Genomic DNA, 27,181 nt, shown 5'->3' with positions numbered 1-27,181 from the left:
CAAGTTGGAATATTTACTACATAAACTAAGTCCAGGAGACATTTCAGGAGAGGGGTCAGCAAGATCGTAAGAACCAAAAACCAGAATCAGTATCTTCTAGACATGATAGGGATGCTACTCCCATAAAATTTGAACAATATGATTTGCTAAATAATGCCTACATAATCACCACATAAATCTACAGGCAAACATGGATAGGGAAAATTTTCTGGTCTCCAAGCCCTGAATGAAGAGCTAATAGTCAATGCCTTCTAGAAGAGAAAGAATTAGTTTTCTCCAGAGTTGAACCCACAGAGAGACTATCCATTCCCCAGTGGCAAACTCTAAGCATATGTGCATATATACAATGCTAAATGGATTAAGTAGGATATATATATATATATATATATATATATAATTTATATTTTGACAATATATTTATATTTGACAATCATATTTACATTCTAACAATGCTAAGTAGTGAAAAGGAGGTTCAGAATTTGAGAAGTAGCTGGTAAAGGACATGGAGGAGTTAGAAGAGGACAGGTGGAAACAGTATTCATACTGGTTATTCATATGTGAAATTCTAAAAACAAAATAAAAAAGCATAATTGAACTTAGATCAAAATGTATAGCACACTATTAGAAAAATGAATAATCTTTATAAAATGTATAAATTTATTTTGGCAACATGGTTTCAGGAACTTAATTATACATATATATCAAACAGAATTATTGTGAAAAATCCAATAAAACTTCAATTAAGCATCTAAATTATACACTTAATCGTAATTTTAAAATGCAGAAAACTAATTAGCATATATTTTCATTTGAAAATTGCTTAATGTGAGATGAATATTGCACTTATGTGCAGTCTCAAATCTATTAGTTATTTCTACTGCAAAATGCCAGAGCGTTAATTTATCAAGTTTATTCTTGCTTCATCTGCAATTTATTATTAATCTGAAGACTTTCTTTTTTAAATCCTCAGTACTGAAATTCAGAAAGTTTATTACTTTTACATTTAAATGTAATGAACACTTTCAACCCTTGTGTTCATAGTATTGAGGCATGGTTTTGCTGAGAGTGCTATTCGCTGGATCAAAGACTTTAATGTTCTTGGTTTGTAAAATCTTATGTGAATTACCAGCTCTGGTTTTTCTCAGCCCCCATACCTTGACCTCAGGAGCTATGGTTGGTTTGTTTGGGGTGGTTGGTTTGTTTATTTACTTGGTTTTTGTCTTATTGGAGGAGTCAGTTTACCTATTTTTTTAATTTTTTTCTTATTTTATATATCGATCCAAGTTTCCTCACCCTCCCATTCTCTCATGATCCCTGACCCCCATCTTATCCCATTGGTTGCCTAATTTTTAACACCTGCTTTACTTCTTTGATACACTTTGATCATCTATTACATCAGATCTCTCTCCCTGCTTTACCTGTAGTACCTCTTTTTGAGCAGACTATTCTTGAGGGTTTCACCCCCAATGGCAACAAAATCAAACTATACAAGATGTAGAAAGAAACTTAAAATCGAATTAAAGCCTATATTACCAATAATCATAAATCAGCAAAGAGGATTTTTTTCTTTTCTCAGATATCTATGCAACTATTGCTAAATTAAAGTGTGTTATCAATTTCACATGCAAAATTTTTGCAAATAATGATACCACAATAAATTAAAACCAGAAGTCATTAATAAAGAAAATTACAGAATTTACACAAGTCCCTGGAGAATTAAAATATACTGAGAAAATCAGAAAAGAAATTTTAAAATCTCCTTGGGATAAATTTCAGAAATTGTAAGTGAAGGTGAAAAAGTAGGATTCAGAGAAAAGAAAACATTATAGAAACAAGTGTAAATAAATGAAAAGAAGTGAAGATGGGTTGAGAAGGATGTTGTAGAGGGGGAGTAAATATGATAAACAAATTACAAAAGACAGAAAAAGAAAATGAAAGATTAAATAAGCCTATGCAGGGAAACGGAACACATTGTTAATACTCCTATAATTTTTGTTTTTCAAGACAGGGTTTTCTGTAGCTTTGGAGGCTGTCCTAGAACTTGCTCTATATACCAGACTGGCCTCCAACTCACAGAGACCAACCTGTCTCTACCTCTTGAGTACTGCGATTAAAGGCATGCACCACTACTGCCCAGTGAAAGAATTATTTTTAAACAACAATAACATAACAATATGAAAATTCTAGTAGAGATAAAAATGGGAAAACACAAGATATAAGCAAAACAACAATAAAGATAGAAAAATATTGCTGGATAAAGACTAGAAGTAAAAACAGAAATAGATAAATGCATAAAAGAAAGTAAGGAGGAAAACATGCTTGTAAAATATTTGGAGCAAATTGGGAGCATGTGGGAGGGAAGAGGGAGATAAGAGAACGAGAAAGGAAGAAGAGGAGTGGAAAGGAGGGCATGAGGGAGCAGGAACCCTGATTAAGTTAGGGAAAGAATAGAAGAGCAAGAAAAGAGATACCATAAGAGAAAGGGTCATTGTAGGTTTAAAGTGAAATCTGGCACTAGGGAAATGTCCAGATATCTACAAAGATGACCCCAACTAACAATCTAAGCAATAGAGAAGAGGCTTCCCTAAATGCCCTTCCCCGATAATGAGACTGCTGATTAACTTATATGCCAAACTTGAGTCTTCATCTAGTATTTGATGGAAGCAGAAGCAGACACCCACAGCTAAACACTGAACCAAACTCCTGGAATCCAGATGCAGAGAGGGAGAAGCGATGAGCAAAGGATTCAAGACCAGGCTGGAGAAACCCTCAGAAAGAGCTGACCTGAACAAGGAGGAGCTCATAGACCTCAGTCTGATAGCTGGGAAACCAGCATATGACTGACCCAGATTCCTTGAATGTAGGTGCCAGGAGGACTGGGCAGTCTATGGAGCCTCTGGTAGTGGATAAGTATTTATTCCTAGTATACAAATGGATGTTGGGAGCCCTTTCCCCATAGAGAGATACTCTTTCAGCCTAAACACATGGAAGAGGGCCTAGACCCTGCTCCCAATGATATGACAGACTTTGAAGACTCCCCATGGAAGACCTCACCCTCCCTGGGGAGCAGAAAGGGATGGATGGGCTTTAGTGGGGGGACAAGGGAGGAGGAGAGGGTGAGGGAACTGGGATTGACATGTAAAGCAAGCTTGTTTCAAATTTAAATTTTAAAAAAATCAAAAAATAGTAAAACATAAAAATATTGCTGATTTAGTAAGGATACCTGGAGGTGCCTCCCATTTCTGATGGGACACTGAAAAGAATCCATAAGCAATGAAATCTGCATAGGTGAATAATCCATCCTTATAATTCCATGATCTCCTGATGTTTGTGTGTTGAGTGTGATTTGAAAGTTTCAGCGATTCCAGGCTCAATAGCCATGAATAACTATTAGGCTGATCTCAGGCTTAATGTAGTCAAAGTCCAGTAACACTTTCATTTTTGAACGGCTTCCAACAACCAAGAACATTGCTGCTTTCCCTAAGCACACTATTTCTGAACTGTGTCTATTTGGCATTTTATAGTTTTGCCAATGTCTCTTCCCACAGCTGCTTCCCTGGGCTGTGTCTCACCCTAGAGCTGTTTCCATGTCATCTCCTAATCTTGTAGCTGTTCCTCCTTGAGGCTCCAGTGTAGCTCAATTTCCAAGGATAAGTTATCTCAAGTCAGCATGCTGTCCCTTCTCTCCAAGTTACAGAGCTTGATAGAATGAAATTTCTTTCTACTGCTGGCCACCCTGTAGAGGATTACTCTCTCACTAAAACCTGCATCTGCTTTTGAATCTTGAAAGACTATGGACTTTCTCGAAGATGAGAATGGGTGCAAGATCCTTATCCTCGGAAATTCCTAGCTTATCTTTGGTGGATTCTTTGATGAGAAGTCAAGAATGTGGAGCAAAGTTCTGTTTGGGTTTTGTTTCTATGAGTCACCACTGTTTCCCCACACAACTTTTAGATATACTGTCAGTGACTTTGGAAATTTGTGAGGCTTTCTTTCTTTCTTTCTTTCTTTCTTTCTTTCTTTCTTTCTTTCTTTCTCCCTTCCTTCCTTTCTTTCTTTTTTCTGTCTTTCTTTCAGTCTGTCTGTATGTCTTTCTCTTTTTTATTCTTTCTTTCTTTCTTTTTTCCTTCCATCCTTCCTCCCTTCCTCTCTTTCTTTCTCTCTTCCATCTCCTACTGAATGAAGGCTCTAGGATGGCATTTAAGGTAGTCATCAATCTCATTATTATGGGGGAAGTGAATTTAAGGTAGGTAGCCTCTCCACTATTGCTTAGATTGTTAATTGGGGCCATCCTTGTGGATTCCCAGGAATTTCCCTAGTGCTAGATTTCTTGTTAAGAAAACCAAGAAAAAAACAATCTTGATTTTTGCTTCTGTTTTGTTTTGTTGGTTTTATTTTGAATTTTTTTTTTTATGAGCGAGGTTGCAAGGGCAGAATGCAGAAGCATAGGGGACAGGGAAATGAGTAGGGTAAGGATGTGAAATCCACAAAGAATAAATTTTTAAGAAGTTTTAAAAAAGATTGTTTTGCTTTAATTTTGAGGGATCAGTTGGTGTTGGAACAAGCTACCACAACATCAATGGCTTTGGTTTTCCTCAAATTCTTCAGAACTGCCCATTTCCTTGCATTGTTTCAGTTAGATACCTAGTTAAATCCTGTACTGTCTTTCAATTTTCTCCACATTTATTCAGTAAGTATTTAGCCAAGGAAAGAATGGATTAGTGAATGAATGCATAAAATTGCAGATGGTCACATATGCTGAGTCAAAATGTAGAGATTGAACTCTACCTGGGCTTTTTACCTCCTTAAATCAAAATGTTACCAATAATCTGTTCATTCGACATTTCGATTGGGAGCAAGGGCATGGTGTCATTCTGTATGCTTCATCCTTACTTCTAAGCATTTTCTCAAAATTGAGATGTTTTTAAAGATGTGATCCATGGAGATCACTGTCTTTCAAGCCACATATTTCTGTTACAAAAAAAAAAGCTTTTATTTGGCTGAACATGTTTTCAGTCTGTGCTGAAGATGACTTTACCTTATGCCAATCTCAGATAATATTTGGTAGCAACATTGAACAAACAACCTTAGCATAATTACTGACCAAGGTAACAAAACCTAGGAATTAAAGGAGTTAAGTATGTGAATGGGATATCATATAGATGATGTTTCCAGATGTGTTTCCTTCAACACTTCATCCTTATGAATTTCCATTTCAATTCTTCATTCCTAAGCTGAATACTTTTATTTACCGAACTTGGATTAATTTCTTTCCTGATCTAGTTACAGCTCATGTGGCCCTAACTGTATTAACAGAGTCATAACTCTTGTCATCATGGAGGAGAAATACATAGCATCTGATGTGAATTGAGCACATTTGAGAGACCACAGACACTCATCAGAGTGCTAAAGGGTGGCTTACTCAAAATTGGGCAGAAGAAAGAGCTCACTTTTCCTGACAGGACCCAGAGGTGCACAGCAGCACATAATATCTAGATCATCTCTTGCACACTCCTTGTACCTGCATGCTCAGATCACACTGAATCTTGAAATTGAACTTAAAATTCAAGGATACACTAATCCTCGTCAGATAAGGTATTGTGTATAATAACCACAGTCATTACCAAGATTCCACACTTCCTCTCCTCTGAAGATACTTCAGGCTATGCTGAACTCCACAATCATATCTAAATGTCAGCTATGATCAGTCTCTTGATTGGCTTTGCATTTGTTCCTAAGTACTTCAGCAATTTTTTCTCCTATGAATATTTCTGTAGCCTTTCAAGTCATATAAATTTTCTGAGATGATCGATAGTTTTCCTGTTTGGCAAGAAGCTTCTGCTGGTATATTTAATTTTTAAAATCACATCTATAGCAACCCCAATAATCTCGATGTTATTACATAAATCTAACCATCTATGGATGGAGATTAATTTTTTGACTACTAGAATAATAAAATACTTCTGGGTGCTGTGAATTTCAAGACTGGTAAATTTGACATTTAGTAAGAGCTGCTGTTTACTTCCAAGGACACAGCTTTGAAATTTTCTGGTTATAAGGGCAAGATAACCCTAGAAAAGAAATTAAAAAAAAATTATCCCCATTTATACTTTGAATATTTGGACAGCATCTTTTTGTCAACCAAGATATTTTGGAACAGGAAGAAATGAAATAAGAAACCAGAGACCTGCCTTGGGCAGCGAGATAGGGAACAAAGTGTGCTATAGACAGAATCATTCCTGTTCAACACTGGCATGTACCAGGTGCCTGATATTTGGGTAATTGCAAAGAATTAGAAGCCCTCATTTGCTCTTTCAGAAGTGGTTTGAGAAATATGGCAGCAGAGTGAAAAAGCACTGATCACAGAACAGCTGGCATCCTGCACAATTATATTGGTTATTTAATGAATGGAAGTTTGTTTGAATATCAATTTGAATATAGATCCTGGCATCTTCTCCCCTGGGCTTTGTTGTTGTCATTAACCAGAGTATGTCAAAAAATGCAGTTCAAGGAGGAAAAGAATAACAAATCAGGAAAAATGTTTTACAATTAAAACTCATATATCCCCCTATAGATGGTATATTATTTGGAGGGTAAGTATGCTGTGCATAGCTGATAAAATGAGAATCTATCCAAGAGTTAAGGAAAAAGATAGTTGTTCTTCTCTCTTTTCTGTTAATTCTCTGTGTAAACTTTGCACAGTAACTTCACTGTCACAAGATCCTTGATCTTGCTTGAATTTGGACAGGTGGCAGTCGAGAACATCTATTTTATGTTTTGTAAGAGCGAGAGCCCGGACTCATAGGGCTGATGAAAGAGTGATGAACTGATAATATGTAAACGCACTAAAAAGGAATCTCTTTCTTCCTAGAAAATCAGTCCCTGGACCTTTGAGCACAGAACACTTAGTTTTGATCTACCAAACCTGTGCCCTGTGATACCTTTCAAGGCTTAATGTAAAATGTATCCCAAAATATTTAATTTCTCAAATCCGCAAATTTCACTGGATCTGAACATTTGCACTTGACTTCTTCTAACCAAAACCCCTCCTTCTCATTTGTTCTGTCTTTCCACTTTTTCTTTACATCTTAACACACGTCTCACCATGCTCCTTATATGAAAGCTGTTCCCAGACCCTGCCATTCCCTCCACAGGGAAGTGTCTTATTTTTCCATGCACCTCATCTGATATCATATTATTTTCTAAGAAGAAAAGATTCACTCATATTTGGTGAATTATTCAGTGAGCAGTCTTTATTAAGATTTCTTAATATGTCCTGTTTTCTTACATGAGCCTGGTAAATGTATACTGCATTTTTAATTTTACAGAATAAACTAAAAGGATGAAACCAATTCAAAAGTTAACTACATTACATGATTTTCCACTATGATTTGAAAAAAATAATAAGTGTGTTAACAGTTTCAATCATAGATTCTAAAGCTAATCAACTTGCTTACAAGGAATAACATTAAAAAACAAAACAAAACAAAATTAAACAGCTAAGCAAACTCCCTGTCAGCCTACTAAGTGTTTTTAACCTTTTCTTCAGAGCCTAAAATTGAATTTCCCTACTTAAAATTTTCACTGCTGTTTTCAAAATTAGAGTGAACCTATGGAAAACAGGTCACTCACACAGTATAAGAGAAACTGAAAATCAACGCTCTAAAAGCCATGAGTCTGGACTTCCCTCTGCAGAGTCATGTATGGCCCAGGCCCTCTCTTCCTCCTCTCTCAAAGCCTCATCATACCAGACTGAGAAATCAGTTGGATCACACCCATTCATCTTTGCCAAGAACTCCAAAACTTTCATCTTGGTGGTTTCAGCATAGGCTCTTGGACCCCAGAGGAACTCAAAGCATGGAGGCTGGCTATTAGACACTAGCCGATACTCCAGGTAATTTTGCTGCACTAGATCTATGGTGAGGAACTCTCTGGGATCCCCACAAATGAAGTGTTCCTCCCCATCATGCACTCCCACCAGCTTCAAGAATTCCCAGATTCTTTCTTCAGAAGCACAGTTCCCTTCTATGAATATTACACCCAGAATAACTATCAGGAAAGCGTTTCTAGGCAGTCTATCATTGTCACTCAGCATGTCCTCATAGGTGAGGTTTAGTGAGTTGACAAAGACATAAGCACTGCTCAGAAGTTCACTTTCCTTTATATCAATACCAAAGGTCATCTCCAAGCATTTAGAAGCTTCAATGAAGATGACAGGAAAATGGTTCTCATAATCTTTTGTGACAACCTCATAAATTTCTGATAAGGTGATGGGTTCCTTCATTCTATACTTGTAAATGAAAAGAAACACCAAATCAGTAGCTTTTTCTTGTATCACAATGTTCAGCAAGGTTTCAGGGTCTTCTGGAGACTGGATGGCACCAAAACTGTCTTCCTGGTAGCTGGTTGCTTCATCTAAATTCCCCCCTAAAACAGATGAGGGGAAGAAGCTTTGAGCATTCTGAAAAATACTCAGCATCCCAGGGGCATAGCCCTCATGTAACCCTATGTTGCTCTGAATCAGAGAAAAGAAGGAAGACGAAGAGGAGGATGAAGAGGAAGGAGAAGGGGGGGTGAAACTAGGTAAAGAGACATTAGAAGATGAAAAAAAGATGGAAGATATATCTACGTCTTCCTCTCCTGTCTCATCTCCTTCCTCTCCATTCTCAATTTCATCCTCTCCTGTCTCATCTCCTTCCTCTCCTGTCTCATCTCCTTCCTCTCCAGTCTCAATTTCGTCCTCTCCTGTCTCATTTTCCTCCTCTCCTGTCTCATCGCCTTCTTCTTCTGTCTCATTTTCCTCCTCTCCTGTCTCATCGCCTTCTTCTTCTGTCTCATTTTCCTCCTCTCCCGTCTCATCGCCTTCTTCTCCTGTCTCATTTTCTTCCTCATCCACTTCATCACAGCACTCTTCCTTTCCATCTTCTTTCCCCTTTTCTTCTTCTTCTTTCTTCTTGTTATCTTCCTCGTTTTTCTGCTTATTGTCCTCTTCTTCCTCTTCTTCTTTTACCTCCACTTTTCCCTCTTTTTCCTCCTTCTCAGCTGTGGCAACCAGTGGGAACTCATCTGTTTCAGGTGGATCCTGGAAGTTTACACCTTCCTGCTCCAGGCTGAGGCGAGGGTGCTTTCCATAGCGAGACATTATTTTGCTCTCTGGAGACGGAAGACAGAAATGGAAACAGGAGTGAGGGTGACAAGATTCTATAGGCATGGGAAGACAATAAGAGGCAAGGAAAAAAAAGAGTGAGCAGCCTCAAAGAGAAATTATCTGCTCTTGAAGGCTCAACAAAGGTCAACTTACAGGTCTTCTCCAGGTGATATGGTATAGCCCTAGAGTTTTCAGCCTTTCTATTTGACTTCTTAAACCTAGAAAAGAAGATGATGAAGGTTCTTAGGGTTCAGCCATATGGCAGAGTTTGACTTCAGGAAGTACACTAGAGTATGTGGGATGAATTACCTTCAGATACCTGTGCTTTTCAGTATAATGTTTGAGCATGTTCAAATATACACCTCACCTGGACTCTTAACACTTTCTGGATCTCTTTTGCTTTATGATTTTGAGAACATGTAACTGACCATAATTGTATCACTATAGTTCCTGGAAGCTGTATAGTAGGAAGCTAGGTGGCATCCCCAGGTTAAGAATAAAAGTGGAGAGGAAATTAGGAGAAAGAGAAGTGGAAGAGAGGAGAACATGTGGGACCATGAAGATTAAATCAGGGGACAAATAGATGAGAGCCAAAAAAGAGATGCCATAGTTTTGAAGACAAAACTGACTCTAGAGAAATGTTCAGAAACCTGCAAGGATGACCCCAAATAACAATCTGAGCAACAGTGGAGAGGCTACTCTAAATGTCCTTCCCTTACAATGAGATTGATAACTAACTTATATGCCATCATGAAGCGCTCAGCTTGTAGCTGATGGAAGCAGAAGCAGAAACCCACAGCTAAGCACTGAGCCCAACTCCTGGAATCCAGCTGCATAGAGGGTGGAGTGATAAAATCATGCATCAAGACCAGGCTTCTGAAACCCATAGAGACAACTGACCTGAACAACAGGGAGCTCATGGACCCCCAGACTGATAGCTGGAAAACCAGCTTTGGACCAACTTAGACCCCCTGAACATGGGTCTCAGTTAGAAGGCCTGGGCAGTCTAAGGGACCTCTGACAGTGGAAACAGGATGCATCCCTGATGCACAAAAGGACTTTGGAAATAAATTCCCCATGGAGGGATACTCCCTTAGTCTAGAGGCAGGAGGGAGGGCTTAGACTCTACTCCAAATGACTTGACAGATTTTGATGATACCTTCTGGAAGGTATCACCCTCCCTGTGGAGTGTGGGAGGGATCAGGGGGGATGGAAGGGAGGGAGGGAGGAAGAGGGAACTGACACTGATATGTAAAATAAGAAAAAAAGAATTTAAAAAAGAATAAAAGTAGAGCAGGTGTTCTTAGTCCTGTCCAGGATGAAATCTGAAGAGTTGTAAGGTGGAAGGCCCCCTTTGTGCTTACTTTTACCCTAGAAAGGAATGGAATATACCCATTGGTTAGCCTGAAGTCAAATTCACAGAACAAGACTGAACATTCCTAATACAATGAAGTAAAAGTGATAGAACACCATTTAGAACCTTATCAGATTAATCTGAATGATAATGAAATGCCAGCAAACTTCAGTGATCACAGTTCTGCTAGGTTAGAGGTTTTGTTTTTATTCTCTGTTTTTCTATTTATGAATCTATCTACCTATCTATCTACCTATCTATCTGTCATCTATGTATGTTATCATTTATTTTATAACCTGACTGAAGAACTCTTTCCCTCCTTTCCTCCCATTCCCTCCCCTCACCTTCGCTCTGCTCCCCCAATACACTCCTCCTCTCTTTCTGTTCAGAAAGGGGCAGGCCTCCCACGGATATCAACAAAGCATGGCATGTCAAGTCGCCATAAGATTTTTCAGTCTTTATCTTGATAAGTTTCAGAATTCTCCCTTTGAGGCTCCTGGTCTGCCCCCTCAGAACAAGCACTCAATATTTCAGCAGAGCAATAGGGTATGAACCACATATGACCGTGTACACAGCTCCTCCAAGAGATGGCAAGAGGACATAGTTAAGCTTTGTATGCCTTCTGTCCTTAAAAGGAGGATAAGGACTGTGTCCTTGTTCCTCATTCGGGAATATTACCTGATATCCACACAGATTTTTCTCTCTGATGTTCTGCTGTTCCTCGTTCACAGATGGTGTTCTCTTTTGATGAAGATGCTTACTTCCTGAAAATACAGAAAACAGTGAGGAGGTGAATTACTGATGAAGGTTTGCCCCAAGAACTATGTCTTCTCTACCAACACAAAATTAAAGGAAGTCATCCTTAATTGGCCAGGTAGTTGTCTTAGAATGGTCCAGGTAATTCAGAACTGCTCCAGATTCTTGAGTTCTATATTGGGATTCTGAAGTTAGTGAAGCTCATGGAGAGGGTGCTGGGCTACATACAATCCACGGGGGAGGAATTCCAGCTTTGGGAAATAAGCAGAAAATGGGCCCCAAATGAGGGCTGAGAGCACTGGTTAGGATCATTCTCATCCCCCACAGATGGAAAGGAACTCACTTTCCCTTCTGTCTGATTGTCTGTGGAGAGGGGGCTCCAGACAGAGAGGAGGGGATGCTATGTCAATGGTTTCAATTCATGAGGCTTTTATGAAGAGGCTGGACTGTGATTCACAGCAGAAGTTTATAGAATATCAGTGATAGGACTCTCTCATACTTTATCCAGTCCTCCATCATTGGGGAAGTCTCTTTGATATTTTTCAAGGCAAAGAATCCTACCCAACTTTTTGGAATGTATTTCTCTTCTAATAGGACTGATCTTAGGAACTGAACACAGAAATATGGTTAAATTGGTGTTCTTCCTGATGCTTAGTCTCAGCATTCTAGTAAGCAAAATGAACACTATTGATTTTTGAAGGGAAAGGGAAAGTCTCCCAAAGTACCCTCTCCTTCTTTCAATGTTTTCACAGGCCTCCTTCACATTATTTTTTTCTTAATGACCAATAAGAAAGTACCCTAGTGAACAGTGTTATTTCCCTACTATGTCTGTGGAAGAAGGGAAAGCTCTGATTCTTCCCTCAGAGTCACATCCCGCAAGACTGTTGGGTGTCTAATACCCTGCTGAAAATACTCAACTCTCTCAGCCTCTCAGCAAAGATTCCCATTGATCAGCCTGTTCAGAGTCATACTGGGATAGGAACTGAGGAAAATAGCAGCAGAGGACTATTTTTTTTGTGGAGGACTGTCAGACACTTCATCTTTACTCAGTCTTCCTAGTCCTCCCTAGAGATCTGCCCCTGATTTTTCTCCATGTAGGAATTATAGTGAAAAACCCAAGTCAATATCAGATGTCAAGTTATTACCTCTCTTATTACCTGAGCATTTCACCAGGTTAGCAAAACCACTCCCTATTGTGACATAGCCTACAGCAGTGGTTCTCACCCTGTAGGTCAAATAACACTTTTAAATGAGTCACATTTCAGATATCCTGTATGTCAGATATTTACACTACGGTTTATAACAGTAGCAAAATATCGGTTGTAAAGTAGCAATGAAAATAACTTTATGGTTGGGGGTCACCACAGCAAGAGGAACTGTACTAAATGGTCACAGCACTGGGAATGTTGAGAATCACCGTTCTATAGCCCAATTAAGAAACTTCCTAGGAAAGCAGCCCTAAGGTTCTGTCCCAGTTTCTACAGGCTACAGGCAAGGAGACAGCAAAGGACCTCTCTCAAGGTCCTCCTTCTCAAGGTTCATATTCTTACATGTGATGACCAGCGTTCTAATCCTTCCACAAATGCTTCACCTCCTTCACCTTGCAAGATAAAATTCTAGAAACAGTAGACTATTCAAAGTGCCTAAAGTCTCCTTGAGATGAATGCACTTTGAGAAAGTGGAACAACCTCTCTCTGTCTATGGGAAAGAGGTAGGCCCCAAATTCCTGCATTACTCCATTCATGTTTTTTGGAGTTGGGACTTCTCTGCCAGCCATAGTCCAGCTGCCTAATAAAAAGTCTCATCTCCCTCTAACTCTGGGCACATAAGAAATAAACAGCATGAACCCATTTTCCTAGGGTCTTCCTGAAGCTCCTACATCAGCAACTGAGACTACTTATGCTGATGAGAAAAGGCTCAAATTATCCTTTAGCATCTTTCCACTCAAAGCTGGGACAATTCTTTCAATGAGATGAGTTTACCTCCCTGCCTAAAAGCATTTCAACCAGGGAAGGATTCATAACCACCTATTATTTGTGCATCAGACCAAGTCTCCCTATCTTCCATCACTTTCCTCCTAAGGCCATGTATTTCTCCATTTCTTACATTCCCTCAGTCATGGACTTGGCCAGGTCTGCCCACTCTCAATATCGTACTGCTTTCAGTACCCCAGATGAAAACTGGAAATAACACAGCTCTCACCCTTTCTGGATCATTTCTTGAGTTGAACACTGGACAGACTTATGGGTCCAATTGTCCATCAACTTCTTATTTCACTCTCAGAGCTCTCTCATCAATATTCCCTGAGGTTGAAACCTGTTCTCTACTAAGCCCAGTGCCCTCTCACAAAAGTCCTTACCTCCCTTAGACTCCGGACACAGAGCTCCAGGTAACAAACAGCAAACTGGAATATGCTGGATGCCTCTGTGGCAGCGTTCTGAGCAAATGGCATTGGCCGTACCTTTCTTTGTACAGAAAGAGAAAGCTCCCACTACTCTCTGAGGCTCCTCCCACTCAAGGCTGAGACTGGTCTTGATAAACCAGTTCCTGGCTCATCTCAAAGAACTCAAGCCCCTTAGTCCTGATACTGAACTTGTGGAAACAATGTTTAGATTTCCAACCTTGCATAGAGATTCCCACAGCCACAATCAGGTCAAAGAGAACTACAGCCTTACTATTTCTGTAGGGGTGGGAAGACTCCCAACCGCCCTTCATGCTCCTTCCCTCCAGATTAGGACTTCTTCTGAGTCCTGCCTTGTCCAAAATGCTAGGATCCCACACACTGCTGACACTGAATGTATGGAAACAATGTTTAGAACTGCAACCTTGCCTAGTAATTCCCAGGACAAGCCTAGCTAAAGAGCAAAGTCACATAACTATTTCTGTAGTGATCAGGGAAGCTCCCTTCCATTCTTCCTTTAGGACCCTAACCCTTAAGGCTAGGATTCTCCCAAGATAAGTGTGGATTGCTACCTTCTCCAAATAATCCAGGGCCCTCAGCCAACCAGATACAAGGTAGAAATAGCATTTCTTTCAGCCTTTCTGGATGCTTCCTTATAATAATTCTTGGAAAAGTGAGCCCCAAATTCCTATACATGTGAGGGAATAGGAGATTCCTAGAGCCCCATTAGGATTTTCCATTCATTCTTCATGGGATCTCTCCTCAATATCCCCCAATTCCTTTGTTAACCTGAATACAGCTCACTCATTAAAATATCCATCTTCCTTAAATTCCCCACATGGAATTCAGGGAAACAAATTATTTCATCCAAAATTTGGCATGCAACCTCTAGACTTTAAGGAAACTGCTTGAAAACACAGAATTGAAAACCCTAATATTTCTGGGGAAATGGAAACTGTCATTGTCTTTGCCTTGATGCTTACCAAGTTTGGAATTATAATGATCCAAAAGCCTCAATTCTCTGAGACTACCAATATGGAATCCAAGAAACGGGACACTGCTTATCCAGTCCATAGTGCACCAGAGAGGATGGCCTGTGTGGTCAGGCTCAGCCCCATTCTTATTTGGAAAGGGTGGGCCCCTTAATCCCCCCCTTTGTGCCAGGATAATCCTCCTTCACTTGAATGTTTGTCTTGTCTGGCAATCCTTTCCAGAAGTACTAAGTCCAAGTCCTCCCCTCCTATGGATTCAGGTCATGATACACCTGGAAAGAAAGAATTTGAGCCATGTCCTAAAGCAGAGCACCCTGAGAGGAAAAATATGGTGATCCCACTATTTTTGTGGGGCAAAAAGGTTCCATTCCAAGTCTGTTGTTTACACAGAGGATATGCATCATCAGGGAGTGATGTTCACTACGAAAAAGCCAAACATTCCTTGTATTCCAGACATGGAACACAGGGAAACTATTTAAAACTGTGATGTAGCCTAAAGCCCCCGCCCTCAGGAAGAAGTAGCCTTGCAAAAGGGGCAGCCATCCTATAATGTCTGTGTATGAGGGAAATGTTCACATTCTTCACCCAAGTTAAACCTCCTCCTGACTCAAACTTCAGCTCCCTCTCCAAAGTCTCAATTCCCTTGAGCTTTCAGTGTAGAACTCAAGAAATCATACATTGTTTCTACTTTCATCCAAGCAGGGATGGCTTCCTGGGAGAGCACAGTCAGAATAATTTTATCTGTGGGAACAAAGGACACAGAAATTCTCCCCAGCCTCCTTTAAGGCAAGGCCTTCACAATGATGCTGGGATGGCAAAGGCTTAGATAAGAATTAACTGCCAAAACCTGCAGCATGACCCCGGTAATTGTGTCTTCTGAAGGAATGCAGCTTTATAGTTAACCATTCCTGAAGTGAAGCTGAGGTTAGTGTTGTTTTATCACAATCTAAGATGCCAGAATATTTCCCCCACATGTAAAGTACTATCCTTAAAAGCCCCTAACTTCATTATATCACCTATGTTATGGTTTTTACCCTTTCTCAATTTTCTAGAGGATTATGAAAGAAAATTCCTAAAAGGATAGACCTTTTGCACCATTATTTGTAAGGGAAAATCGTTGCTCACCTTATCCTAGGAATGTGCCACATACCCCATGAAAAGTCACAAAACTTTAAAAAAAAAAAAAATCTTACATAGACTCATCAGTGCCGCTCTTTCCTTTGGGGAAGCCCAGTCCATTTTGTTTTTGCAGCGTTTGCTTTGTTTACCTTTGTTAAATAAACTATTTAAACTGTATATATTTCTTGAGTCATTGAATTCATTCCTTCAAAAAGACAAAAACCAAGACACCACTATAAAACTCACAATATTTGCTCAGGGTAGAAATTCTCCCTTAGCAACATGAATACAGAACCCTGGACATAGAAGTCTTGTTTCCATGATCTCCAAACACGAAACTCTGGGAAACAAATTAGTGTGAGTCACAGTCAGGAATGGAGATTCTGTCAGAAACTTTCTTTGCATGTGGGACCAATGGCCTCATCTCACTGTAGGGAAAAGTTCCTACTCATTCATCATGATTTGTTAGAACTCCTCACCTGCCAACCCACGTCCAACCCCATATACAAAAGCCTCATGTCCCTCCAGCTTCCAACACAGAACTGTAAAAAACAACAAATTTGCATCTTCTCTGTCAAATACTTTTTAATGAACCTTGCACTCCCTACTTTCCCCGCTATTGAACACACATGATCTCAGACTTGCTTTCTTCATTCCCAGATAGATGTCTTCTGAGAAAGGTCTAATCTTGTTTTTCTATGCATATTACCCTTTGTGCTCCAGGAATATTTGACCAGCCAGTTGAACCAACTTTCTTTCTTTTTAAAAAAGGAATATTGGAGCAGAGAAAAGGCACGGCAATTAAGAACACAGGCAGCTCTTTTAGAGGACCCAAGTGAATTCCCAGCAACTACATGGCAGTTCATAAGTATCTGTAACTCCAGTCCCAAGGCATCTAAATCCTTCTTCTGTCCTCCATGGGTATGAGACACATACACAATCCATGTACATGTATGCAGGCAAAAAACCCATACACATGAAAATGAAGTAAAATAAAAAATAAAAGAAAGGAATGCCTATCTAGCCATAAATATCCCACACCTCCTCTCCTTTCCTTTTCCTGCTGCTTTCCAATATGAGCTAAGCAGGGATAGACCATGAGGCTAGACCTCTGCAATTGAGGGACATCGGAGCCCCCTCTTGTGTTAGGCATAGAAGGTGGCAGCCTCGGCTATTGGATGTGCTTGCTCTACCATTTCTGTGCAAATTCGTCGTCCTTATCATCAGAAGGAAAGCTGTCTTGTCCAGACACTTTCTTCAGGTTGAGGATTTCTTTTCTTTTTTTTTTTTTTTTTTTTTTTTTTTTTTTTGTGACCCTAAGACTACCTCTAACAAAATTTATGGAAATACACTGTTTAATATTTTTCCCTAAGTGTGCCTGGCCTAGAGGCTCTCAAGCCTTCTCCTTGGACAGGCAAGTCTTCCCAGGCCCTATCCCTAAGAGTGAGAGAACAGGTTCTATCTCCTCCCTCCCTATCCTCATATGCCCCTCAGAAAATGTCTTACCTTTGACTACAGGCATGTAACACCACATGATAAAAAATGGTTAAAGCAAGGGGAACTGCCTGAGCAGGTAGGACTGATTTGTCCCATATGTTTTCCTCTGATCCCTCCCAGCACTTTCTTAAAGATTCCCTCTCAATGGCTATCTAAACATGGTAACCTCTGACCCAAATACAGTTAAATTTCAAATAGCCTAACATGTTTCAAATTCCTAACACAAAATCAGACAGGGAAATTTTAGTCCAAACCTGTACTAGACCCAATCTAGCTCAGTTACCTGAAAAATGTAATTTCCCCCAGACGCTAGACATATAACTCAGTACCTGAGTTTAGACCAAAAATTTGGCAAGAGATCCGTGGAACAGCTACTTTGGCAAATAGTGTGGGAATCATGCTATTTCTGTGAGAAAATTTCAAGCTCCCACACCTCTTTCAGTATCTTCCCACCCCTCTGATAACTAGAGTCCATTTCTACATGAAAAACTTCACTTCCATCCATCTCCCAAACTGGAACTCTGGAAACAGTACCTTACTGGAGCTGTCTGGAGACTTTCTGCGTTAGCTGTTTCACAGGAAAACTTGACCCCCTCTGTAGCTTTGGAGAGGCCAACGATTGTACTCTTCTTTCAGAGTCCTCTCAGTCTCATAAGTTCCTCTTCTAGAGATTTCCAGGGCTAAGGTTCATCTTCCTGTGTCAATATGTCAGCCCAGTCCCCTAAAGATGGCTTCTTCTCCCTTAGGCTTCCTATACAGCACTCCTAATACTTATAGAAGCTCAAGGGGTTAAAGCTCTAAGAAGGGAGGATTAGTAGCTCTATTTCTTCAGGTGGGGGGAGATGGCTCAGTCCTCATTCAAGGTTCTTCCTTTAATATTTCACAAACCTGTTTTACTGCTGACCAGAGTCCAGCTTTGTCACAAAGTCCCATATACCCCAGACCCTAGACACTGAGCTCCGGAAAGATTACAACCCTTATCATGTTCCGTGGCTCTGGGAAAACTGCACTGACCCAGGGAATTCAGTACTTTCTACATCAGTGACGAGAGAGGTTTCCAGTCCAAATTTGGAACATTCTGTTCATGATTGGCCAGGTCTAGATAACCTCCTTCACCTTCTGTGAACCATAAACCTTGGGATTTCCAAATGGAATTCAGAAAACAGTGTAGGTGGGGACCTTGAGCCTTCTTGATGGCAACCAGATCCCAGTGGGACTCTCCTGTTATGGCTGAAGGGAGATCCCTCTTTTCTTTTGCCTTTTGCCTAGTCTAAGATTCCACCCTCACCTTAGCTAACTTTGAACATATCAGATGAAAATTGATCTCCCTTGGACTCCCATAACAGAAATCAGAATATTACTAAATCTAGGAACCTTGCCTTCTACATTCCAAAGAGGATTGCTGAGGAAGAACATTGCTAAGGATCTGTGGGTTGGAAAAGTTTGCTTCTAACTTAGGATTTTCTCCTTGTTTGAGGCACTGACTGACTTCTTTGTGTCTGAGATTTTTGTGTTGAGGACACCGACCCCATCCTAAGAAGAACAAATTCGAAGTGAGAGAATGGATTTTATCCCTCCATTTCTGAGGGTTTACCATAGACAATAGCTAATTGAGCCTGTCTGAGATTGTAGGCATATAGTCAATATTCCACAGAATGGTGATCATTATATATAAACCCCATAAGACTTAGAGCCCCTTTGTTTTTCTTTTAGTTACCCTTTCTTTCTCCTGTAGTAGCTCTATCCATCAGGCAAAGGTACTCTTTGACTTTAGTACTTCCCTCACTCAAAGCCTCACCTCTTCTTTTCTATTGCCAGCATGCTTCACAGGGAAACATAATATGGAGCTTCCCAGAGTAACTGTCTGTACAGTCAGAGCTGCCAACCCCATTCTCCTTGGGTGAAGAAAAGCATATATTCCTGAGACACGTTTCTTACTCAAAGATGGAATGCTTCCTCCAGATGAACAGAGTGGAGCTCCCTCCCCCAGCCCTTACTTCCTTCAGTGTCCATGAATGAACCCAGGAACCTACATATCACTCACCCTGCCAGCCCAGAGCCTATTGGGGATGTCAGTCTGGGATTCATGGACAACCTCTGTCTGTAAATAGGGATATTAGGAGAAGAATGAATCTTTCCATCACAGTCCCCCTAGTGCTAAGCTCAGACTTCTGTGCCTATTGGACACCAGCTTGCCAGGCCTCCTATGATGCCTCCCTGGAAACCACATCAATCAGCCTGACTGGAATATTCAAGGCAGGAGATTTGGGAAAGGTAGAAACAGATCTCTAAATGAATCTCAGATAAAAAGCTTTCATATCTTCCTCATTGTCCCCACTGGCAGCCCTCAAGATTCCTCCTTAATATTTGTCAAGGTCATAAGTGCTCCAGAGCTATCTGAAGTCTATTCTGTTTTCTGAAACAGCTTACTTCCCTGGAACTCTGGATATGGAATTCACAGAGCCTAGTCAGGAGCCTCCAGGGGAAACTTTCTGTTCAAATAAGACTGACCCCTCCCCTAAGAATTCCTGTGTAGCATGAGACTGTTCCAGTCCTCCCACAGAGACCTTTGCCTTAGCTGTAGAACTTTACACCTGATGGCTTGAGTCTATTTCCCTCACAAAGACTCAAGGAAAAAAAAATAAAACATAGGAAGAAGGAATGAAAGAAAGACACACACATACACACACACACACACAGAGGGAGAGAGAGAGACTTTCACCTCCGTTGGGCCACCATATTGAATCCAGGAAACTAGACAGGATTCACAGCCTGCTTCTAGGAAGAAATAGTTAAGGAAGTCACCACCCTCCTATATATGTTATCAGAAATATCCCCCGTTATCAGCTAAGTGCCCTTTCATTCTTCATTCAGAATCTTTCCCCAGACACTGCCAACCTTGTTATAAGATCTTCCCCCAGTGGCCTGAGGCTTGACACCTAGCAGTAGCCTCACTATGTTCAGGCTGCCACAATGGCATTGGAAAACCAGTACAAGTCTTGAAGGTCACTTTACACTCACTGGGGTAATGGTCTGGAAAGCCGTAACTCAAATGCCTCCTGTTTCTATGGTGAAATAGAAGGTTCTTTCTCCTTCTTGCGGTCCCCTGTACCCTTGCCCTGTAAGAACTGAAAATGCAGAAATTCTGCAACTTACATGGTGACTGATCTCTTGCCTCACTGACAGAAGGCCTCACCATCCCAAGACTGACAGAATTGCACTAGGCAGCCAGTACAAGCCAAGACTGTCACTGACCTCCCCAACCACCATCACAAACAGCCCACCCCCACAACCCCACTACTGGCTTAACAGTCTAGGCAGCCCTCCAGCACTGGCTACTTCTGCAGAAAGGTAGAAGGATCTTTCTCTGTCCTCAGAATTCCCTGACACCCTAGTCAGCATTCCCAAGGCAAAACTTAAAAGAAATGATGTCCAACCTTATGCACAAAAAGCGTCGCGACCCCCACACTTGCACTTTGAACGTAACCACTTCTGCCAGTGGAGAATGTCGCCGGAGCAACTCACTATATGTCAACTCCCCCCAACCCCCTCTCCTGCCTACATACCACCCCTGGCCATTGGGATTATTGTCTGCTGTTCCTCTGGTGGAAAAGTCTCTCTTCCATCCACTGGGCCATACCCCCTGACAGTTCAAACTCATAACCCCTGCCTCCCAAACTAGGTTCTAGGCCCCTATCCTCCCCCCCCCCACACACACACATACACACTTGCCTGCAGGAAGAGATGGAGCTAAAGAAAAACAGCAAGCTGTGAACAGCGCCAGAGGTTCCTGGCCAGAAATATGGTGGACGCAAAACTCTAGCGCCCCCTATTTGTTGAGAGAATGACTTGAGCATTCTTCCCTTGATGATTGGTCAGGACTAGGACCACGCCTTCTGCTAATGTGAAGCCACACCCCTCTGAATCCCCGGATGGAGTTCTGGACGAAAGACTATACAGTAGTACTCTGACATCCACGGGGTGGGCACAGACAGGGCTCAAAGTCACTTGCATTCCCTCTATTTGAACTGAAACAGCTCCGTTCCACCTCATTTCTGACCTGCTTCTGGACAAGGTCTGGGACTATGTCAGTATATTTTGGTCATAGTCTCTCCTCCTCTGCCAACATCACTGAGATCTTCTCTATCTTCCTACCCACACAGCTTCATGCTATTTCCCAGCACCTCTCAACAAAATAAAAAATAAAAAAATAAAATAAAATAAGAAATAAAAACAAACAAGCAACAGCAAAAACCAGTAAGAAAAAAAAATACAAAAATCAAGGATTCTGTTTTGTGTTAACCAACTAATTCCTGGGAATTGAGCCTGCCTTGAAGTATGGTTGATATACCCAGTGACACTCTATTGAGAAAAATAGATTTTTCCTTTCCCAGCATGTATCAATTGAAAGCCTGATCTTTGCTAGTAGTGGAAATTTGTGAACTTTTGTTGGAATATAAAATGAAATTAAATAAATAAATAAATAAAATATTTTTGTAGGTACATGATCTCAGGGTTGACCACTTAATATTGAATAACCAGTTGCAGTGGAGGTTGTGGCTCGTTCTCCCATTCTCAGCATTACTTTATTTCCCATAGTTCTTTGTCGAAGGTTCAGACCCTTTATGAATTCAGTCTTCCATATGCATCAGTATCATCTTGTTTAAGTCTTGTTTAGGGAGCCTTGATGATACTTCATAGTTATATCCTAGGAACCATTTGTAGGTGACAAAAAATCTCACAGGAAGCTTCCTCTTCCTCTGGCTCAGATAATCACTCTACCCCTTTCTAAAATGATTCTTGAGCTGCAAGTACAGGAAGTAAACTATAGATGTATCAGTTGGGAGTAGAAGTAACATTATCTCTCATTCCTTGCATTTTTATTGGTTGTGATTTTTTATAATTGTCTCTGTCTGGTACAAAGAGAAGTTTCTTTGATTGGGATGAGAAATATTTCTGAGTAGAAAGATAAATGCTTAAAATGTAGTTAGGAATTATGTTGGTTTAGTGAAGTTGTAGTTGTAAGATCTTCTCTACAAGTGATGACTACACTAGCCCCAGGTAGTAGTCAATGTTTCTAGAAGTAATCAAGTTTCATTACAGTTGAATATACCTTAAATCCAATTAGAAAGCTGTTGGTTACAGAAAAGGTGTATGTGCCACTATTGTACACTTAGGCTTAATGTGCCATGTTGGTTCTCAATATGGTTCTTGAGCATCATGGGTTCATGGGCTGGGTTCAACTATTATTTTGTTCCTACCCTTGGAAGCTTGCATGGTGCCTATTGGTGCAAGGGAAGCTAGTCTTCAGGGAGGAGGTCTTCAGGTTAGAAGCAAATCAAGTCCTGTCATTCCTGAATCTGAAGTTCATGGTGTCCTCAGCATTAAGGAATTACCTTCTAAGTCTGTGAGACAACTAAGGAAACCTGAAATAGTCTATAATGTTTTAGGAGTCTTCTAACAACCTTGACCAATAACTCAAAAGTGGCCATCTCGTTCCTGGTGAAGGATTTTCATTAGATAGCTTGTTGATGCTTGGGGTAAGTATTACCAGACTGAATGGGAACATTCCATTTATACTACGTATATGTATGTGTATTTATATGTGTATGTGTATACACAGACATATATATGTTTATGTAATTTATGTAGTTAGATAATTTTATATCATATACTTCTATAGGCATCCTTACTGTTATTTTACCCTCATCTCCTTCTTTTGTACTTATCTATGTCCCTTCATAACTAAAGCAACCCCCCCTCCCGTTTTTCCCATTTCCCTGTCAAATCATTTATACCCTGATTTTCCATGTTCTATTGCACCTCTCCATGGTTTCCTTTTTTCTTCCTCATTTCTACAGTCACTCCAGGTTTTACAGTCACATCTGAAGCCCTGGCACTAAGAACCACAAAAGGAGATAACACATGATTGTAGGCATCTGGTCTGTGAACCTGTAATGGTGACCCCACCCCTTTGGGTGTAGATTCAGGGGGATGGAAGTGGAAAGAGGGAAGCATAAATTTGAAGGAGTGGTCTCATTTGTGTGGATCCTTTCTGGTGGGTCAGAGAATCCGGCAGGAAAAACGGAACCACTCCCACGGTTCTTTGTATTTTTCTGTGTAATTGTTCCCCCAATAAACACCATTTATCTTGGGTTTAGTGATATCATTACATTCTTGTCTTCAATTGGCACCCACATGAATGTGGGTGGATTCCCATGGCTGACCAACCCAGACCAGCCCACTCTGCTGGACTACTGAGGTCTAGTGCTGCCACCATATAGCCAACTGGATTTTCATGACCCAGAGTCAACTGCCATCAGCTTCCCTGAATTCTGGTTGCCCTAGTGTAAGGATTCAGGCATTAAGCTGGCCGTCCCCTATCACCTGGCAGAATGCACTCAGGCAGTGCTCTGATCAGCCCAGAGTTCCATGATTACTAGTCTGCAGGCAGGTGTAAATTACCCCTTTAAAAGACAGACCCATGCCAAATTATGCTCTCTTTTGCTTTCACTTTTATTCTTTTGCATTCCAGCTCTTCTCCTTCTCTCTCTGTCTCTCTCTCTGTCTCTCTCTCTCTCTCTCTCCTTCTTTCAGTTGGCCACCAGTTACCCCCCCTTCCCGTTTCTCCACCAACAAACTCCATGTGGGCGCATTGAGTCTCATTTCATTGGCAATATCTTCAGCAAAAGTACATTTTTTGCCATGACTCTGACAAAAGAACAACTCCTAGGCCTTTCACATTTTGCTCCAGTCACTGAGTTGGCTGTACAGTTTCTGTAGCCTGCCTGGGAAAAGTGGGACCTTCACTGTGTCTTTTGTGTGCCATGGATTTGAGGTTGTGCACCTGTAGAAAGTAATACAAAGCTTTCTAAGTTGCTGCGTTTTTTTCTTTCCCTTGGGGTTTGTTCATCCAGCTGCAAGGTTCCCTACAGATAAAAATCACCCAGATCTCCATGCTCCAGAAATCTAGTTAAGGTACAATTCACTACTCCATAGCAATGACAGATAATATTATCATACAGGAAGTAAAAAAAAATATTTACTTATATGGATGGGATTTTAGAAGAGGCTTATGACTTACCTGGAATATATTTATTATCCATGGTGGCTATTAGCTTCATAATCAATGTAATATCCTTAAAGAAATGGTGTGACAATAAAGTAATGAATGAAGAACTTATAGGAGCCATAGAAACTTTACAGACTAATAGTGAGAACTTAGACAAAAGAATTCTGAAAACTGAAAATGGCAATGGTGATTTGACAAAAATAATGCAAAATATGGAACATAAAACTGACCAGCTAACAGGAAAAATGTATTCCATGTCTTATAATAATGACAAGCTAGCAGATAGAACATTGTTTTTGGAAGGCAATGTACATACCATTCAGATAATCTCTAAAGATGAGAATATTAAATCTTTAGAATCATATATAAATGAAGATAACAAGAAACTGACTTATTTAATGAAATCCCTACAAATCTATACTGTCCAGAAAATACAACCAATCACAGAAACAATGGTGAATAGATTACTGGCCATGGGAAACCTTAAAAATGATACACCAGAAGCAGAGGTACAAACAATAGAGGATGAAAGGAATTTAACACTACCAGTACCTTGCAGAGTCAGAGATGACTTGCCAAAGGTCATTACATTGTCTCCTATGGTTTACCCTGCTACTGGGGGGGAAACCAGCTCCTAAAAGGCATCCAAAAGGATTTGTTGAATGTCCTTGGAAGTCAATACATATGAGAGATTTTAAAAGGTATAAAGGAGGCAGCAGCCTCTTATGGCATCCATTCACCATATATGACTCAATTAGTAGAGTCAATGGCAACAAAAAATTGGATAACACCTAATAATTGGGGCCAATTTGTCTCAGCTGTCCTTGAAATCAGACCACAAATCAAGTGGAGGGCTTTATGGAAGGAAGAGACCAAAGCACTTGAACTTTAAAGCCTAAAGAAAGGTTATAAGATAAACCAAGATAAAATTATTGGTGAGGGCCTTTATGCTGATAAAAAGACTCAAGCTGCATATGATGAACAAGCACATCTTGCTCCTATGCTGTACAGCAGCTTTGAATGTGTGGGGTAAGTTTCAAGAACCAGGAAAACAAATTGAGTCCTATTCTACGGTGTTACAAGATCCAAAGGAATGTTACAGTACATTTTTGCAAAGATGGACTAGAACAGTTCAAATAGGGATAGCAGATCCAGAAGCTAAAAGAATACTCATAGAATCTCTAGCTTATGAGAATGCTAATTCACAATGCAAGAAGGTGCTTTGACCCTTAAAGATCAGATCAGCACTACTGAATGAATGGATCCTGCACATAGCCAATATTGGTTCTAAATGATTATGGCACAAAATAAAAAATTAAAAACATTTATAGAAAAGATTTCTGATTTGAGTTTAAAAGGCAAATTTAAGACTTCATCAATTGAGAGAATGGACTTAGTAGAAATCATAGTACCTTTAACTAATGAGGAAATATCCTCCTTTGGGAAGATAATGAATATTGGCAAAGATCTTGCAGTAACTTTTTGGGAACAATTAGCAACAATTATCCCAAAAGTGAGAAAATAAAATTCATAAAGAAAACCATTTGGATCCTTCCATGCTTTGTATGGAAAACACCAATCTCTGGAGTCCCTATATTCTACACTGATGCAAACACATCATCAGGTAAGAAAGGCATTACAAGCAGTTCCCCACAGCCAAGTCAGTCCCAAATAACACACAGAGACACTGTATTAGATATAATGCTGTTGGCTAATGACTAGAGCTTCTTATAGGCTAGCTTTGTCTTAGCTATTAACTCAATTCTATCAATCTAAGTGTTTCCATGTGGTCTTACCTTACCAGAGAGAGAGTCTGGACCTCTTACTCCTCTTGGTCCTACATTTCTAATCCTCTCTACTACATCTCCCAGAATCCTCCTTGTGTCCTAGTCCAGCCTATATTGCTTTCATATTGTCCAACAGTGCTTTATTCATTAACCAATAAAAGAAACATATTTAGAGAATGACATCTCCCATCAAGCAGGATATAAATCAGGAAACATAACTAAAGAGGTTCAAATGGCAGATTTGTATGCCATTCTCATGGTACTCATAGATTTTACAGAACCTCTCAATATAGGTACTGAATCCCATTATGCAGAGTGAGTCATCTTACATGTGGAAACTGCTGAATTTATTCCTGATGATTCCAGAATTAACTTCATTTTTTTTATAAAATTACAAAAAATGATCAGGAATCGTATTCATCCTATATATATAAAACACACATCAAATGCCATATGGGTCTTCCAGGTCCTCTAGCACAAGGCAATAATGAAATTGATCATTTATTAATAGGAAGTGTGCTGGAGGCCTCAGAATTTCATTTTTAAAAAAAACACCATGTGAACAGCAAAGGTTTAAAAAGGGATTTTTCCATCACTTGGTAACAAGCTAAGGAAATAGTAAAAAAATGCCCTACTTGTTCCTTCTATAACCAAACGCCTTTACTAGCCGGGAGTAACCCTAAAGACAAACATATAAATGAAATTTGACAAATGGATGTGTTTCAGTTTGCACAATTTAAATATTAAACTATGTGCACCATACAATAGACACATTTTCAGGATTTCAATGGGCAACTGCTCTGAGCTCTGAAAGGGCTGATTCTGTTATTACATTATTAGAGGTAATGGCTGTTATGGGTATACCTGAACAAATAAAAACTGACAGTGCTCTAGCATATGTCTCCAGTAAATTGAAACAGTTTTTTTTTAATAAATATTATAACAAAGCATCTTACTTGTATGCCCCACAATCTTACAGCACAAGCAGTTGTTGAGAGATCTAATTGCCCTTTAAAGGATATGCTCTATAAACAGGCAGGGGGAACCAAGACCCT

At 40.1% G+C, this 27,181-nt stretch overlaps 1 protein-coding gene across 1 annotated transcript; it reads right to left on the bottom strand.

Moving 5' to 3' along the window:
- Positions 1-7,534: 7,534 nt before the first annotated feature.
- Positions 7,535-9,147, bottom strand: LOC127217552 (melanoma-associated antigen 10). The gene is made up of 2 exons (XM_051178549.1): positions 8,863-9,147; positions 7,535-8,637 (listed from the first exon to the last, which is right to left on the bottom strand). The coding sequence occupies exons 1-2, from the start codon at positions 9,140-9,142 to the stop codon at positions 7,655-7,657; spliced, it is 1,263 nt and encodes a 420-aa protein (XP_051034506.1). The 5' UTR covers positions 9,143-9,147; the 3' UTR covers positions 7,535-7,654.
- Between the last annotated feature and the right edge of the window lie 18,034 nt (positions 9,148-27,181).

Source organism: Phodopus roborovskii, unplaced genomic scaffold, assembly GCF_943737965.1.
Source record: "Phodopus roborovskii unplaced genomic scaffold, PHOROB, whole genome shotgun sequence".
In the NCBI taxonomy this organism is placed as follows: Eukaryota; Metazoa; Chordata; class Mammalia; order Rodentia; family Cricetidae; genus Phodopus; species Phodopus roborovskii.
This window is presented reverse-complemented; position numbering and strand designations above follow the sequence as displayed.